At 45.2% G+C, this 17254-nt stretch overlaps 1 protein-coding gene across 4 annotated transcripts in view; it reads right to left on the bottom strand.

Moving 5' to 3' along the window:
- ubxn6 (UBX domain protein 6) overlaps positions 1 to 17254 on the bottom strand; it is a 65474-nt gene that overhangs the window by 26857 nt on the left and 21363 nt on the right. For all 4 annotated transcript variants that reach the window (XR_005457974.1, XM_038777231.1, XM_038777232.1 and 1 more), the window contains exons 2-6: positions 16489 to 16643; positions 15067 to 15125; positions 10221 to 10352; positions 4000 to 4097; positions 3373 to 3448 (exon numbers count right to left, since the gene is read on the bottom strand). Coding sequence is in view for 3 of the 4 variants with exons in the window: in XM_038777231.1 (XP_038633159.1) it covers positions 3373 to 3448; positions 4000 to 4097; positions 10221 to 10352; positions 15067 to 15125; positions 16489 to 16643 (520 nt within the window). In the remaining variant the exon portion in view is untranslated. The remainder of the gene's footprint in view (positions 1 to 3372; positions 3449 to 3999; positions 4098 to 10220; positions 10353 to 15066; positions 15126 to 16488; positions 16644 to 17254) is intronic.

The following is a 17254-nucleotide window of genomic DNA, read 5'->3' on the forward strand; positions in this document are numbered from 1 at the left end:
TGTTAGAACTCCACTTATCCAAGTAAGTGGAGATTCTTCCATCACACTCTTGACTTATGGATGGTGGAGAGGCTTTGGGAAGTTGTGGTGAGTTACTCTTTGCAGGATTCTCAGCTTCTGCCCTGTTCTTCTAGTCACAATATTTATATGGCTAGTCCCATTAGGTTTCTGATCAATGTAATCACCAGGGTGTTGATGGTGGGAGATTCAGTGATGGTAATGCCATCGAGTGTCATGGGGAGATGGTTAGAATCTGTTTTGCGGAGATGATATTGCCCGACACATGGGTGGTGTGTATGTTACTTGCTACATATCAACTCAAGGCATAATGGTGTCCAGGTCTTCCTGCAAATGGACATGAATTGCTTCAGTATCAGAGGGGTTGCGATTGGTGCTGAACATTATTCATTCATCAGCGAACATCACCACTTTTGACCTTATGATGGAAGGAAGGTCACTGATGAAACAGTTGAAGATGGCTGGACCTAGGACACTACCCTGAGGACCTCTGCTCGATTTCAACTCTTTTGTCCACAATTGGACCAAGGTTGGAATGGGGTCAGGAGCTGAGGGCCCTGATGGAACCCAAGCGAGTGTCCATTCATTAAACTGAACAGCAGTTTTGCCAAATGCTGGTAGGTCGAGTAGAAATGGACTAGATCAATGAGAATGACTAGAGCGAAGGTAGGTCCGATCAAGGACAGTAGCGGAAGATTGTGTATTGATTTTGAAGAGATAGGAGAGGTCATGAACGAGTACTTTTCTTCAGTATTTACAAACGAGAGGGGCCATATTGTTGGAGAGGACAGTGTGAAACAGACTGGTAAGCTCGAGGAGATACTTGTTAGGAAGGAAGATGTGTTGGGAGTTTTGAAAAACTTGTGGATAGACAAGTCCCCCAGGCCTGACGGGATATATCCAAGGATTCTATGGGAAGCAATAAATGAAATTGCAGAGCCGTTGGCAATGATCTTTTCGTCCTCACTGTCAACAGGGGTGGTACCAGGGGATTGGAGAGTGGCGAATGTCGTGCTCCTGTTCAAAAAAGGGAATAGGGATAACCCTGGGAATTACAGGCCAGTTAGTCTTACTTCGGTGGTAGGCAAAGTAATGGAAAGGGTACTGAGGGATAGGATTTCTGAGCAACTGGAAAGACACTGCTGGATTAGCGATAGTCAGCACGGATTTGTGAGGGGTAGGTCTTGCCTTACAAGTCTTATTGACTTCTTTGAGGAGGTGACTAAGCATGTGGATGAAGGTAAAGCAGTGGATATAGTGTACATGGATTTTAGTAAGGCATTTGATAAGGTTCCCCATGGTAGGCTTATGCAGAAAGGAGGCATGGGATAGTGGGAAATTTGGCCAGTTGAATAACGAACTGGCTAACCGATAGAAGTCAGAGAGTGGTGGTGGATGGCAAATATTCAGCCTGGAGCCCAATTACCAGTGGCGTACCGCAGGGATCAGTTCTGGGTCCTCTGCTGTTTGTGATTTTCATTAATGACTTGGATGAGGAAGTTGAAGGGTGGGTCAGTAAATTTGCAGATGATACCAAGATTGGGGGAGTTGTGGATAGTGAGGAGGGCTGTTGTCGGCTGCAAAGAGACATAGATAGGATGCAGAACTGGGCTAAGAAGTGGCAGCTGGAGTTTAACTCTGACAAGTGTGAGGTTGTCCATTTTGGAAGGACAAATATGAATGCGGAATACAGGGTTAACGGTAGGGTTCTTGGCAACGTAGAGGAGCAGAGAGATCTTGGGGTCTATGTTCATAGATCTTTGAAAGTTGCCACTCAAGTGGATAGAGCTGTGAAGAAGGCCTATGGTGTGCTAGCGTTCATTAGCAGAGGGATTGAATTTAAAAGCCATGAGGTGATGATGCAGCTGTACAAAACCTTGGTCAGGCAACATTTGGAGTACTGTGTGCAGTTCTGGTCACCTCATTTTAGGAAGGATGTGGAAGCTTTAGAAAAGGTGCAAAGGAGATTTACCAGGATGTTGCCTGGAATGGAGAGGAGGTCTTACAAGGAAAGGTTGAGGGTGCTAGGCCTTTTCTCATTAGAACGGAGAAGGATGAGGGGCGACTTGATAGAGGTTTATAAGATGATCAGGGGAATAGATAGAGTAGACAGTCAGAGACTTTTTCCCCGGGCGGAACAAACCATTACAAGGGGACATAAATTTAAGGTAAATGGGGGAAGATATAGGGGGGGTGTCAGAGGTAGGTTCTTTACCCAGAGAGTAGTGGGGGCATGGAATGCACTGCCTATGGAAGTAGTTGAGTCGGAAACGTTAGGGACCTTCAAGCGGCTATTGGATAGGTACATGGATTAGGGTAGAATAATGGAGTGTAGATTAATTTGTTCTTAAGGGCAGCACGGTAGCATTGTGAATAGCACAACTGCTTCACAGTTCCAGGGTCCCAGGTTCGATTCCGGCTTGGGTCACTGTCTGTGTGGAGTCTGCGTTTGTGCGTGGGTTTCCTCCGGGTGCTCCGGTTTCCTCCCACAGTCCAAAGATGTACAGGTTGGGTGGATTGGCATTGATAAATTGCCCTTAGTGTCCAAAATTCTATGCTGTATTTCTCTATGTTCTATGTTCCAGATCTGCTCTTGAAAGGAACTCTCTCCAAAGATCTGCACAGATAAGCAAGTAACCTGTTTTGTTAACAAAAGTGACATGTGAACTGCATTCAGTCGCTTAAATGGAATTAGTGGCAGGTGTAGATAGTAAGTTCAGGTTTTTCCCTTTTATTTAAGAACTGTTAAACTGATTATTGTAATGCTATTTTCTTTGACGTTAATGTGGTTAATTCGGAGTTTAAATTAAAGTTTGTTTTAATGGAAAAAATGATAACAATTGGGACACCTGGGATGAAGTATCCTTTCCTCACAGCTTTATAAATCGAAAAATTGTTTGGGATTCTCGTCTGGTATTCTAACAAAAGTTTGTGTCTGGTCCAGTACCCTAACACTGGGAAATTGTTGAGAGGAGAGAATGCCTCGAGTCTCGGACATGGGAGTTGAAGAAACTTCAACAGTGCTGTACCTGGTGGAGAATTGAATACCCAAACATCACCTTCAAAACATTTTTATTGTCCAGATTTTCTCAAGGATAAGTACTTTTGTTAACTTCCTATATCCCTTCGAAAATGGGTCTTGATTAGGATTATTGATTACCTGAATCTGTTAAACTCCATTTTTATTGAATGACGTTCTGGACTCTCAGCAGTTTTTGTAAGATTTTGTTTCAATTCCATCCACTCTTTTATGAAAGCTATCAGCCAACATACATGACACACAAGTGGCTCAGAGTAATGCTCCAATCCAAATGGTTTGACAAGAGAAAGAAGAAAACCGATTACGGCTTTTACCTGGAAGACTTTATTTTGTAACTTGATTTTTCTGTATTTCTCTTCATTGGGATTATTGCATATGTTATCAATGTATCTGTAATGTTAAATAAATTTTACATAGTTAATTGAATGCAGGAGAAACTAATTTACTTATGCCTTTTTTACATAAAAAGATTGGAAAAATACAAAATATAGAAGCTGAAAACACTTTTTTTGATACTGTCAGAGTATAAACTACAAATTTAATCCAAAATGAGCACAGTTTGACAGTGCTACTGAGAGTCGCATCACAACAGGAAAAGGCAAGGAATCCAGGGGAGCACAGAACTGTTCACAAAGCAACAGTCAAACATCAGAGGAATAAAGTTATCAGTGAAGGTGTAAAACAACTCTGTTCCGCAACAGCTGGAGGTCATGAACTTAGCTCAGAGGTGAAAATTAATAAAGAACTTTAATGTAAACAATACTCATCTTCATATTACAAAAAAGGACAAAGACGCAAGGGAGAAGGTGCAAAAAGATTTACTAGAATGATACTGAATTGAGAGATTATACCCATCAGGAGAGATTGAACGAACAATTATATTTAGGCATTCCTGTAGTTCAAAATTAATCAAATGGAAGCAACAATTGTCGTTTACTTACTTGCCAAGAGTTTCACAAGCAATCTTTATTCTCTCTTTATCTTTATTAAATGTGTGAATCATCATTATAGAGGCTCGCACAGGATCATCAGCAAATTTCTGAGTTGGAAACATATGATCCATTGAGAAAGAATGTGCAACAACTTACATTTTTAATATTCAAAACATTTCACTAATAAAGAGCAAGGGGTATGGACACAAGGGTGAAAGGAGATGGCTGATGGCCCGATTGAAAAGATGGCGTGGAGATGCAGCTCACCATAAAACACATGCAGAACCACTGAAGCTCGTTTAATTTAATGAAACCAATTAAAAATGTAATATTTCCAGCCTCCCAACTCCAACCACAAATTTTTGCCTTCTGAAATTGATCTTATGAGTTGTTAGTCACCTTCAGGGGCTGGTATAGCACAGTGGGCTAAACAGCTGACTTGTAATGCAGAACAATGCCAGCAGTGCGGGTTCAATTCCCTGAACAGGCGCCGGAATGTGGCGACTAGGGGTTTTTCACAGTAAATTCATTGAAGCCTACTTGTGACATTAAGCGATTATTATATTGTTATTATATTATTATTCTGGTGCATCACCAAAATGGCCCATTATATTCATGGACGCATCTCAATAGCAAATGCAGCCACAATATCCAGTTGTCAAGGACATTAAAGCCAAGCCAGGTTCTACTCTCATCAAACAAATGTACTAAAAAACATAAATATAATGGACACATATCTACCTCGGCACTTCCAGCAGCAACCATAGTGTACTCGTCACAAGTGGGATCCCAGATTGATTTGTCCTTTCCCAGCCCACGCACCTGAGGCTAGTTGTTTAGCCCCTTTTGCTGTGGCAGCGAGTTTCCTGGCCCACTCAATTTGCAGCACACCTTGACACAAACCCAGGGAAATCTCCTCTAGCATTTAGCATTACTCATTTATAAACATATTTTTAAAAATCCTCTCTTTGGAAAAATTGTCCCAAGAGCCAAAATCATGCCTAGGAGAAATAAAGAGTTTGCACAGAAGACTAAAGTTGAAGATTAACGGTAAAAGACTGGTTTATAGGGCTGGAGGCGGTTGCAGAGATCAGAAGGACCAAGACCTTGAAGGGTTTGGAAACAAAGACTTTGAATTCAAAGGTTTGGGAGCTGAAGCCAGCAAGGATAATGGTGTCAGGAAATCACAGCTTACTTTACACCAGAATCTAGGCAAGTAAGTGAACCCCGATGAACAATAAATGTCATTTGTGGAATTTTTCCTTTTTAATTAAGATTACGGTCGAATTTCTTTAAATATTTGGCAGGTTCATGGTTCAAATTTAATAGTTACCTGGCCAGCCTCAAATACACTGATCATTCCTCCTCTTCTTTTGGGATTCTTACTATTTCAACACCACCCACCCAAATCTGTCCTCGCATCACTTGACGGGGAAGAATTTCAGTCTTATCGTCTGCTGTTGACCAGGCACCAATTAAACAATTGGTTCAAACAGCATCATTGAATGTGATCAGCTATTATGAGGTCAGCACACATCAGTCACACAAGGAGTCCCTTAAATACACAAAGCTGATCCCCAATTAATTTCAGTTGCAATTTTAAAAAGCCAAGTCTGAAAGAGTCGACACAGGTTCAATGGCCTCCTTCTGTGCTATATCCTATGATTCTTGGACAGATCTGATGTGAATAACAATATCAAGGTATACTCTGTGTAATACTGATTTTCTATTTTTCTCCCCTGCTCTGCGATTAAAGATTGATTGTGTGTTTTTAAATTTGCCCACATGTTATTTGCCTTGCTCGGGAGATGGTGGTGTATTGGTAATGTCACTGGACAAGTAAAGCAGAGGCCAGAGATGGGACATGGGTTAAAATCCCACCACGGCAGCCGGTGGAATTTAATTGGATAACTAAATCTGGGATTATAAAGCTAGTTTCAGTAATAGTGACCATGAAACTATCATCGATTGTTGATTGGAGAAGGAGCCTAGCAGGGAAGACAGTGTTACAGCAATGGCAGGGGTTATTTGGGAGGCTGATAGTAATCAACTATTTCCTGATGGATCTGATAGGTAAAAAGGCTATTTTAATGTAAATATTATGACCCAGTTTTAATACCCATTTTAAAACAAGGATTTCAGCACTCACCCACTGGGTCAGAGCGACAACACAGCCCTCTGGCTCACTGTAACCCACTGAGTCAGTGCGACACCACTTCCCACTGGGTCTGTGTAGCAGCCCAACACCCAGTCCACTGGCTCACTGCAACCCACTGGGTCAGTGTGACACCCAACCCTCAGTCCACTGGCTCACTGTAACCTACTGTATCAGGGTCACACCCCCAACTCAGTCCATTGGCTCACTTCAACTCACTGGATCAACATGTTCTGCCACATTACAGGCTCAGTTCAACTTACCAGTTGGCTGTCCCTCCCTGTCCCCACTGGTTCAATTCTGGTCGCCACACTACCAGAAGGATCGGGAGGCTTTACAGAGGGTGAAGAAGAGATTTACCAGGATGTTGCCTGGCATGGAGGGCATTAGCTATGAGGAGAGGTTGAATAAACTGTTTGTTCTCACTGGAACGACGGAGGTTGAGGGGCGACCTGATCGAGGTCTACAAAATTATGAGGGGCTTAGACAGAGTGGATAGTCAGAGGCTTTTCCCCAGGGCAGAGGGATCAATTGCTAGGGGGTATAGGTTTAAGGTGCGAGGGGCAAGGTTTAGAGGTGATGTATGAGGCAAGTTTTTTTGCACAGAGGATAGTGGGTGCCTGGAACTCGCTGCCGGTGGAGGTGGTGGAAGCAGGGACGTTAGTGACATTTAAGGGGCATCTTGACAAATACATGAATAGGATGAGAATAGAGGGATATAGACCCAGGAAGTGTAGAGGATTTTAGTTTAGACGGGCAGCATGGTCGACACAGGCTTGGAGGGCCAAAGGGCCTGTTCCTGTGCTGTACTTTTCTTTGTTCTTTGTTCTATAACCTCAGGCCATGACAAAACACATAGCTTCAACAGAGGCACAAAAGCCTGACACATGCATAAACTAATTGGCGATAATAACAACATTTTCACTAAGCAATGAATATTTTCAAAATCAGTTTGACATTAAGAAATAAGCTGCACCAGTAATCAGATCAAGGCCAAGTAAGCACCATAGCAATATGAAGGCACCATTGACCAGAATGTGGATAAAGCAAAGTCAGCAGAAAACCAGTAGAAACCGGTCTTGATAAAAGCACAGAATTGCATTCCATAACATACACAAATATTCAAACATGAAACATTCAGGCTTATGTTGCACATTAAGGATTGACAGTTAACCATCAAATCAAATGCATTTGATTCTCATCCAAACCAATTAGGACAGCATAGAGGTGTAGGAGTCTGATAAAATTATCTTTAAACATGATCGTTCGTACGGCCATCTTTATTCCGGGATCATCCTATACTTTGACCTAACTATTCGCTTTCTCTATTTTCACTTTTCCACTAACTCTTGAAGTAAATGCAAGCTGTTTTGCAGTAAGCAAGAACCCATTTCTGTATTATTTTGAAAGTTAAATTGTTTATAAGTTACTTCTCTTTAAGTCCTTTGCTAGCCGGACTTTATTGAGTTTCTCCTAATTGTAATCAAATAGAGGCAATAAAGATTCTTATTTGCATCCGAGAAGTTTAACTCAAATTTCTACTGAGTTTTAGTGTCGCAAGACTTCACTAATACCGCATGGTATATCTCTTCAGAGGCACAACAGAAATTCAACCCAAGGAGGAGGAAACATGTTAAGGGGAGGACAAGGCATCCATGGCTGACGAGGAATGTCAAGGACAGCATAAAGGCTAAAGAAAAAGCATACAAAGTGGTGAGGATTAGTGGGAAACCAGATGATTGGGAAGCCTTTAAAAGCGAGCAGAGGCCATTTGATAAAGCAAGGGGGTAGAAGATGAAGTACGAGTGCAAACTAGCTCGTAATATAAAGGAAGATAGGAAGAGATTTTTTCAATATATAAAAGGTAAGAGAGAGAGGCAAAAATAGACATTGGACCACTAGAAAATGTGGCTGGGGAAGTAATTATAGGAAACAAAGCAATGGAAGACGAACTGAATAGTTACTTTGCATCAGTCTTCACGATGGAAGACACCAGTTGGATGCCCGAGCTCCAGGAGAACCAGGATGCAGAGATGAGTGCAGTGACCATTACTAAGGAGAAGGTTCTGGGGAAACTGAAAGGTCTGAAGTTGGATAAGTCACCTGAACCAGATGGACTACACCCCAAGGTTCTAAAAGAGATAGCTAGGAAATTGTGGAGGCATTAGTGATGATCTTTCAGGAATCACTGGAGGCAGTAAGAGTCCCAGAGGACTGGAAGGTGGCTAATATAACACCACTATTTAAGAAGGGAGGGAGGCAGAAGATGGGAAATTATAGGCCGGTTAGCCTGACGTCAGTCATTGGTAAGATTTTAGAGTCTGTTATTAAAGATGAGATTGCAAGTACTTGGAAGTGCATGGTAAAATAGGACTGAGTCAGCACGGCTTTGTCAAAGGGAGGTCGTGTCTGACGAATCAGTTAGAGTTCTTTGAGGCGGTAACAAGCAAGCTAGACAAAGGAGAACCAGTGGACATGATTTATTTAGATTTTGACAAGGTGCCGCATAGGAGATTGTTAAATAAGTTAAGAACTCATGGAGTTCAGGGTAAGATCCTGGCATGGATAGAGGATTGGCTGACTGACAGAAGGCAAAGAGTGGGGATAAAGGGGTCTTTTTCAGGGTGACAGCCGGTGACTAGTGGTGTGTCTCAGGGGTCTGTGCTGGGACCACAACTTTTTACAATATACATTAATGATCTGGAAGAAGTTACTGAAGGCACTGTTGCAGATGATACAAAGATCTGTAGAGGGACAGATAATATTGAGGAAGCAAAGGGGCTGCAGAAGGACTTGGACAAGCTAGGAGACTGGGCAATGAAGTGGCAAATGAAATACCATGTGGAAAAGTGAGAGGTTATGCACTTTGGAAGGAGGAATCTAGGCATAGACTATTTTCTAAATGGGGAAATGCTTCTGAAAGCAGAAGCACAAAGGGACTTGGGAATCCTTGTTCACGATTCTCTTAAAGTTAATGTGCAGGCGCAGTCGGCAGTTAAGAAGGCAAATGCAATGTTAGCATTCATGTCAAGAGGGTAGAATTCAAGAACAGGGATGTACTTCTGAGGCTGTATAAGGCTCTGGCCATTTGGAGTATTGTGAGCAGTTTTGGGCCCCATATCCAAGGAAGGATGTGCTGGCCTTGGAAAGGGTCCAGAGGGGGTGCACAAGAATGATCCCTGGAATGAAGTACTTGTCATATGAGGAACGTTTGAGGACTCTGGGTCTGTACTCGTTGGAGTTTAGAAGGATGAGAGGGGGTCTTATTGAAACGTACAAGATACTACGAGGCCTGGATAGAGTGGACGTGGAGAGGATGTTCGCACTTGAAGGAAAAACTAGAATCAGAGGACACCATCTCAGATTAAAGGGACGATCCTTTAAAACAGAGATGAGGAGGAATTTCTTCAGCCAGAGGGTGGTGAATCTGTGGAATTCTTTGCCGCAGAAGGCTGTGGAGGCCATTTCACTGGTTGTCTTTAAGACAGAGATAGATAGGTTCTTGATTAATAAGGGGATCAGGGGTTATGGGGAAAAGGCAGGAGAATGGGGATGAGAAAATATCAGCCATGATTGAATGGCGGAGCAGACTCGATGGGCCAAGTGGCCTAATTCTGCTCCTATGTCTTATGGTTCACTAATCTCCTTTAGGGAAGGAAATCTACCATCCTTATCTGGTTTGATCTATGCGTGACTCCAGATCCATAGCAGCGTAGTCGACTCTGATTGCCCTCTGAAATGGCCTAGCCACTCCGTTCAGGGGCAATTAGAGATGGCCAACAGATGCTGGCTTTGCTGGTGGAAACGCCCCCCCCCCCCCCCCCCCCCCCCCCCAAACTCAAAGATGTGCAAGGTGGGTGGATTGGCCATACTAAATTGCCCCTTAATTGGAATTTTAAAATAATAATTTTTTTTAAACAAGATTCATAGCTGTTTTGTTCTTTTACCACAACGGAGTGTTACACTGCGGCCATGAGAATACAGACAGATTTTTAAAAACTGAACTCCATCTCTTTCCAAACGTTAAATGATTATGAAATACCATCTTATTTTCATGATTGCAACTTAAACCTACCATAAGAATGGTCTCCTTAATGTGTGAATCTCTTGCACTTTTGGCGATCGAGGCATTTGTTAAAGGGCAGATAAAGTACACGCCAGTAACAGAGAAGCTGGTGTGATCTTCCTTCACAGCACTGCTTGGATCCTAAGATGACAATGAAGAATTTTATAATTATAGTTCACCACCAATTCTCTTGACCACTCCACTGTCTCTAAACTGTGAGATTGCTCATGAGCCATTAAGCATTGGACAAGCAGAAATTTCTTCCAGCTAAATATTGGGAGGACTTATGTCTTCTGTGCCATAAACGCCATTCCCCAACCAGCCACTGACACCATCAATCTCTGTGGCAATAAACGATATGAAGCTGACCCAGACTTTTCACAATGTTGGTGTCATATTTGACCATGAGATGAGCTTCTGACTATATATCTGCACTCAGGACATCTATTTCTACCTTCACAATATCAACTGAAGCTGCTCTTGCCTCAGCACATGAGCTACTGAAACCCTCTTCCATGCCTTTGTTACCTTCAGGCTTCGCTGTTCTAACACACCTTTAGCCAGCCTCCCATACCATATCCTCAGAAAACTGGAGGGCATTCAAAGTTCTGCTGCCTGGGTCTTAACTGCATCAAGTACCATTCACCCATCACCCCAGTGCTCGTTGATCTGCAATGACTCCTAGTTATGCAACAATTTAATTTTAAAATCCTCATCCTGTTTTTCAAAACCCTCCATGGCCTGTAATCTCCTTCAGACCTCCAGCACTCCAAGGTTTCTGTGCTCCCCCAAATCCAGCCTCGAGTGCTTCCAATTTCTATCACATCACCGCTGACAGCTCTCCCTTCAGCATCCAAAGTTCTGAAACTCACTCCCCAAAATCCCTTCGTCTCGCTGTCCTCTTTTACGATGCTTCTTAAAATCTAACTCTTTGACCAGACTTTTGGTGAGGTGGCCTAATTTCATTTTGTGGGGTGGTATCAAATTTTGTTAGATCATGTTCCTGTGAAGCATCTTGGAATTGTTACATATTAATATCAAGAGCACATGTGTTCCTTTCTTTATTCAGAAATTAAAACATCACTGAAATTAACATGGAACCTGGGAACACGGCTAGAAGGACTATTGAGACTGCCAAAGTTTTTATTTGAGGCAGGATGGAGAATAATGTCTGCTGACCGTTAGGAAGTTTGTACTTTGCGTAGCCTTCAGGCCAGGTTCGATCTACTGACCACCAGAAAGGCGGAAGCTCAGTGGAGGAAAGCACAGGGAGCGGTGTATGAATACGGGGAGAAGGCGAGTAGGATGCTGGCACACCAGCTCCGAAAGCGAGACGCAGCCAGGGAGATTGGGGGAGTGAAGGATAGAGATGGGAAGGTGGTGCGGAGGGGGGTAGACATTAATGGGGTCTTTAGGGACTTTTATGGGGCATTGTACCGGTCTGAAACCCCGGTGGAGGGGGGGGGGGGGGGGGAATGGGGCGCTTCTTGGACAAGCTGCGATTTCCGAAGCTAGAGGCGCGGCAGGTGGAGGGACTGGGGGCGCCGATTGAGCTGGTCACTGGGATTGGTAGCATGCAGTTGGGGAAGGCGCCGGGGCCGGATGGGTTTCCAGCCGAATTTTATAAAATGTATGCGGACCTGTTGGGCCCCCTGTTGGTTCGGACCTTTAATGAGGCAAGGGAGGGGGGGGGGGGGCTTTGCCCCCAACTATGTCACGGGCGCTAATTTCCTTGATCCTTAAGCGGGACAAGGACCCCCTGCAGTGTGGGTCATATAGGCCGATCTCGCTGCTAAATGTAGACGCCAAGCTGTTGGCGAAGATCTTAGCTACAAGGATAGAGGATTGTGTGCCGGGAGTCATTCACGAGGACCAGATGGGGTTTGTAAAGGGAAGGCAGCTGAATACCAACATACGAAGGCTTCTGAATGTCATTATGATGCCGGCTGTGGAAGGGGAGGCGGAGATAGTGGTGGCATTAGACGCGGAGAAGGCCTTTGATAGGGTTGAGTTGGGGTATCTGTGGGAGGTGTTGGAAAGGTTTGGGTTTGGGGAGGGGTTTGTCCGTTGGGTGAGGCTGCTCTATGAGGCCCCGATGGAGAGTGTAGCCACGAATAGGAGGAGGTCGAAGTACTTTCGGCTGCACCGGGGGATGAGACAGGGGTGTCCCCTGTCCCCCTTGCTGTTTGCGTTGGCAATTGAGCCCCTGGCCATGGCGCTGAGGGAGTCGGGGAACTGGAGGGGCCTGGTGCGGGTGGGGAGGAGCATCGAGTGTCGCTTTATGCGGACGACCTGTTGCTGTATGTGGCGGACCCGGTGGGGGGGGGGGGGGGGGGGGGGGGGGGGGGGGGGGAGGGGGGGGGGGGGGGGGGGGGGGGGGGGGGGGGGGGGGGGGGGGGGGTGGAGGGGGGGGGGGGGGGGGGGGGAGAGAAGGCCAGAGGTGATGAGGATTCTCAGCAAATCTGGGAGCTTTTTTGGGTATAAGCTCAACCCGGGGGATCAGGAGGAGGGGATTGGTAGGCTCCCACTGACGCAGGCAGGGAGGAGCTTTAGGTACCTGGGAGTCCAGGTGGCTGAGAGCTGGGGGGCCCTGCACAAGCTTAACCTCACAAGGCTGGTGGAGCAAATGGAGGAGTTTAAAAGGTGGAATATGTTACCGCTGTCACTGGCGGGGAGGGTGCAGTCCGTCAAGATGACGGTGCTCCCAAGGTTTTTGTTCCTGTTCCAGTACCTCCCCATCCTTATCCCGAAGGCCTTTTTTAGGAGGGTCAACAGGAGCATCATGGGGTTTGTATGGGCACACGGGACCCCGAGGGTGAGAAGGGTGTTTTTGGAGCGGGCCAGGGATAGAGGGGGGGGGGGGGGGGGGGGGCTGCCCAACCTGTGTGGGTATTACTGGGCTGCCAACGCAGCAATGGTGCGTAAGTGGGTAATGGACGGGGAGGGGGCAGCATTGAAGAGGATGGAGATGGCGTCCTGTGTGAATAGAAGCCTGGAGGCGCTGGTAATGGCGCCGTTGCCGCTCCCTCCAACGAGGTATACTACGAGCCCGGTGGTGGTGGCTACCCTGAAAGTTTGGGGGCAATGGAGACGGCATAGGGGCGAGGTGGGGGGCTCGATGGAGTCCCCGATATGGGGGAAACCACCGGTTTGTCCTGGGGAGCGTCGATGGGGGGTTTCTTAGCTGGCACAGGGCAGGTATTAGGAGGTTCAGGGACCTGTTTGTAGATGGGAGGTTTGCGAGCCTGGGTGAGTTGGAGGGGAAGTTTGGGCTCCCCCCGGGGAACATATTTAGGTACATGCAGGTTAAGGCGTTTGCCAGGCGGCAAGTGGCGGGGTTCCCTATGTTGCCCCTGCAGGGGGTTCGGGACAGGGTGCTCTTGGGGGTGTGGGTTGGAGGAGGGACGATTTTGGACGTGTAGCATGTTATGCAGGAGGTGGATGAGGCCTCGGTGGAGGAGCATGAAGGGTAAATGGGAAGAGGAGCTGGGTGAGGAGATTGAGGAGGGGACGTGGGCAGATGCCCTGGAAAGGGTGAACTCCTCCTCTTCTTGTGCGAGGCTTAGCCTCATACAGTTCAAAGTGCTGCAGAGGGCTCATATGACTGGGACGAGGATGAGCAGGTTCTTTGGGGGCGAGGATAGGTGTACTAGGTGCTCGGGGAGCCCAGCGAACCATGCCCATATGTTCTGGACATGCCCAGCGTTGGGGGATTTTTGGAAGGGGGTAGCAAGCACGATGTCGAGGGTGGTAGGATCCAGGGTTGAGCCAGGCTGGGGACTCGCGATATTTGGGGTAGCAGCGGAGCCGGGAGTGCAGGAGGTGAAAGAGGCCGGTGTTCTGGCCTTTGCGTCCCTAGTAGCCCGGCATAGAATTTTGCTTCAGTGGAAGGATGCAAGGTCCCCAAGCATGGAGGCCTAGATCAATGACATGGCGGGGTTCATTAAGCTGGAGAGGGTGAAATTCGCCCCGAGAGGGTCGGTTCAAGGGTTCTTTAGGCGGTGGCAGCCTTTCCTGGACTTCTTGGCGGAACGGTAGGGAAATAGGCCGGCAGCAGCAGCAACCCGGGGTGGGAGTTTGGTTCGATGGGAGGGAGAATTGTGTACATGGGTTTGTTGGATGTGGCGGGTGTTATCTCTTTCCTTTTTGTTTTCTTTTTTATGTTTTTGTCGGTGCTGGGGGGGGGGGGGTTTCTGTTCTTTGGTTTTTACTATGGTTGTTTGGTTAATATTGTTTTGTTGTTTATATTTTGTGAAAATCTTAATAAAAATTATTTTTTTTAAAAGGAAGTTTGTACTTTCTTCAGTAAGGCCACTACAGACAAAGCAGAATTTTGTTATGTTAGTCTGACCGGGATTTAAGCCTCAAGGCACTTTGTGCTTAAAATAATTTGAATTAAGCAACACAAATAACAATACAAAATGGGAATTTATCACTATTTTCCAAAAAACAAAACTCATGTAGTTTCAATTAAGAATTGACAGTGGTTGTGTTTTAGAGGTCTGTAACTGAGTTATGTATGCCTTATGCTGGTACACCAGCGTATTGTACAATGTTGCCACTGTCCAGTACAGAATTACTAACTTCAGTACAATCAAGGATCAGTCAGGTCCCAGCACTGTGGCATATAAATAAGACAGTTTGGCACTGCCAAAAAAAAAGTGAATTTTGGTCTGCATTGCTCAGATGATATTCCCAATTGAGCCATTGGAAGAGTTTTAAATTTAGGGTTAAATAAACTCCAGTAGATAGTGAACAAATACTGAGATTACAAATCATGTCAAAGGTAACCATGTACATTTCAAGTCAGTTAAGAAAGACTATTTCTAATGTAAAATATTAGTGCAATATTTACCCGACTGTTAGGAGTTTGTGCTTCAGGCAATTCAGCCTCTGCTGTCAGTTCCTTCTTTACTATATTAAAAATAATGAAGACAATTTAGATAACCATTTCATAATTTAAAAATTTAAACCCAGTGTCCAATTTGAAATAAGTCAATTCTTATACCAGAGGTATTGTGCACAATGATGATATGGCTGTCTTCTAGACAGACTGATCACAAGCTAAGCCTATTCATTGAATAATTCCTCTTGTAGCATATTAAATTGTAAGGGCTCCCTCTGCCTTTACCAAGTTCCACTGCGCTCTGATTCTGAAATTCACTGTTTGCAGTGACCACTTGGTGGCAGAATTGTTTCTTAAACCCCTCAAGTAACCCAGCAAGTCTCACACATTTAAAGTTTCAGTCATTACCAAATCCAAGCCCACTTCACAGCGGCAGGGGGAAAGTGGTTAGCACTACTGCCTCACAGCACCAGTGTCCAGGGTTCAACTTCAGTCTTGGGTGACTGTGTGGAGTTTGCACTTTCTCCCCGAGTCTGCGTGGTGCTCTGTTTTCCTCCCACAGTCCAAAGAGTGCGGGTCAGGTGGATTGGCCATGCTAAATTGCCCCTGTGAGGTTGGTCATTCAGACAATTATTAGCTTATCAAAGATATACATTGCTTATCGCAGCTTCTTGCAGCACACTGTCTGTGCGGAGTCTGCACATCCTCCCCGTGTGTGCGTGGGTTTCCTCTGGGTGCTCCTGTTTCCTCCCACAATCCAAAGATGTGCGGGTTAGGTGGATTGGCCATGATAAATTGCCCTTAGTGTCCAAAATTGCCCTTAGTGTTGGGTGGGGTTACTGAGTTATGGGGATAGGGTGGAGGTGTTGACCTTGGGTAGTGGGTAGGGTGCTCTTTCCAAGAGCCGGTGCAGACTCGATGGGCCAAATGGCCTCCTTCTGCACTGTAAATTCTATGTAAAAAAAAAAAAATATCAAAGATCCCTGATACACAGCTGGGGAGTTTAACACGGAGAGGAGGTGGGTCATAAGTGACCCACAGATTATGTTGGACGTATCAACAGTAATTGATACTTACAATAGTGTGCTGAGCTATTATATAGAATTAGATCCACCGTATGGTCACGCAAATCTGCTCAGCACAGGTGCCAGTAGAGTGGTATGGGGGAAGGGAGAAGAAGGATAAAACACAGAGCACATACTACTGCTCATACTTCCCCTCACTGTTCCCACCTTCAGTGTTTTATCCCAGTGAAGTACAACTCTGTATAGGTGTTCACCAATCACAGCTGCAATTTGTCAGTGCACGAATATCTAATCTCACTGCTCGGTTTTTAAATGCTTGCAACCCAGCGGAGATCGTGCGGAGATGTCACCGGCCCAATTTCACCAACTGACTCAGTACACACTGGTCCTCTTCCTGTCCACCTACCCTCACTCCGTAAGCTGCTCGGTCCAGATGCATTTTGACGCCTGTGCTGCTTAATATCCATCCTTGATAGAGCTGCAGCTGCTGCCATTTGAGCTTCTTCAGCCGGTGGTCTACGAGGCTTCTCTGGCCCCTTGGGTTTGGTTTCTGTGGGGTTTCTGGAGAAGATTACAGTAACAGAATATGTGTCAGTGTAGAGCCACAAATTTTTGAAGCCTGTGTCTGCATTTTTATGCCAACAAACAGCCATTATTTTAGCGAATGCTGCATATAATGAGTTCTACATCAGTTGTAGCAGCAGAATAAAACTATAAAATGCTACATTTATGACAAGAGATGTTAAATGTCCTAAACTAGGCATAATGAACAGCACTACCTGAAAGTGCCCTGACAAACCACAAACCATCCTGACGTGGAGCTATAATTACCATTATCTGCTTTGTTAAATCACTGTCGCTGATTCCAAGTCCTGGAACTCTCTCCCTGTAAGTGTACCTGCACCAGATAGACTTCAGCAAATTAAAAGGTGACTCACCACCACCTGTTCAAGGGCAATTAAGGGTGGGGATTTAAATGCAGCCCTTGTCAGCAATGTCCACATCCCATGAAATTTTTTTTTTTTTAATTCTTAGGAACAGGAAAAGGTCATTAAACCCAATAATCCTACACTTTCTTCAAGATTAACCTCACGCATGTTCTTCACATGCCTCTTGAATCTGTCTATTTTAATTGCCTTCTCTGACAGCTAGACAGGCCACGAGGGAAAGTA

This window comes from Scyliorhinus canicula, chromosome 18, assembly GCF_902713615.1.
Source record: "Scyliorhinus canicula chromosome 18, sScyCan1.1, whole genome shotgun sequence".
NCBI classification, from domain to species: Eukaryota; Metazoa; Chordata; class Chondrichthyes; order Carcharhiniformes; family Scyliorhinidae; genus Scyliorhinus; species Scyliorhinus canicula.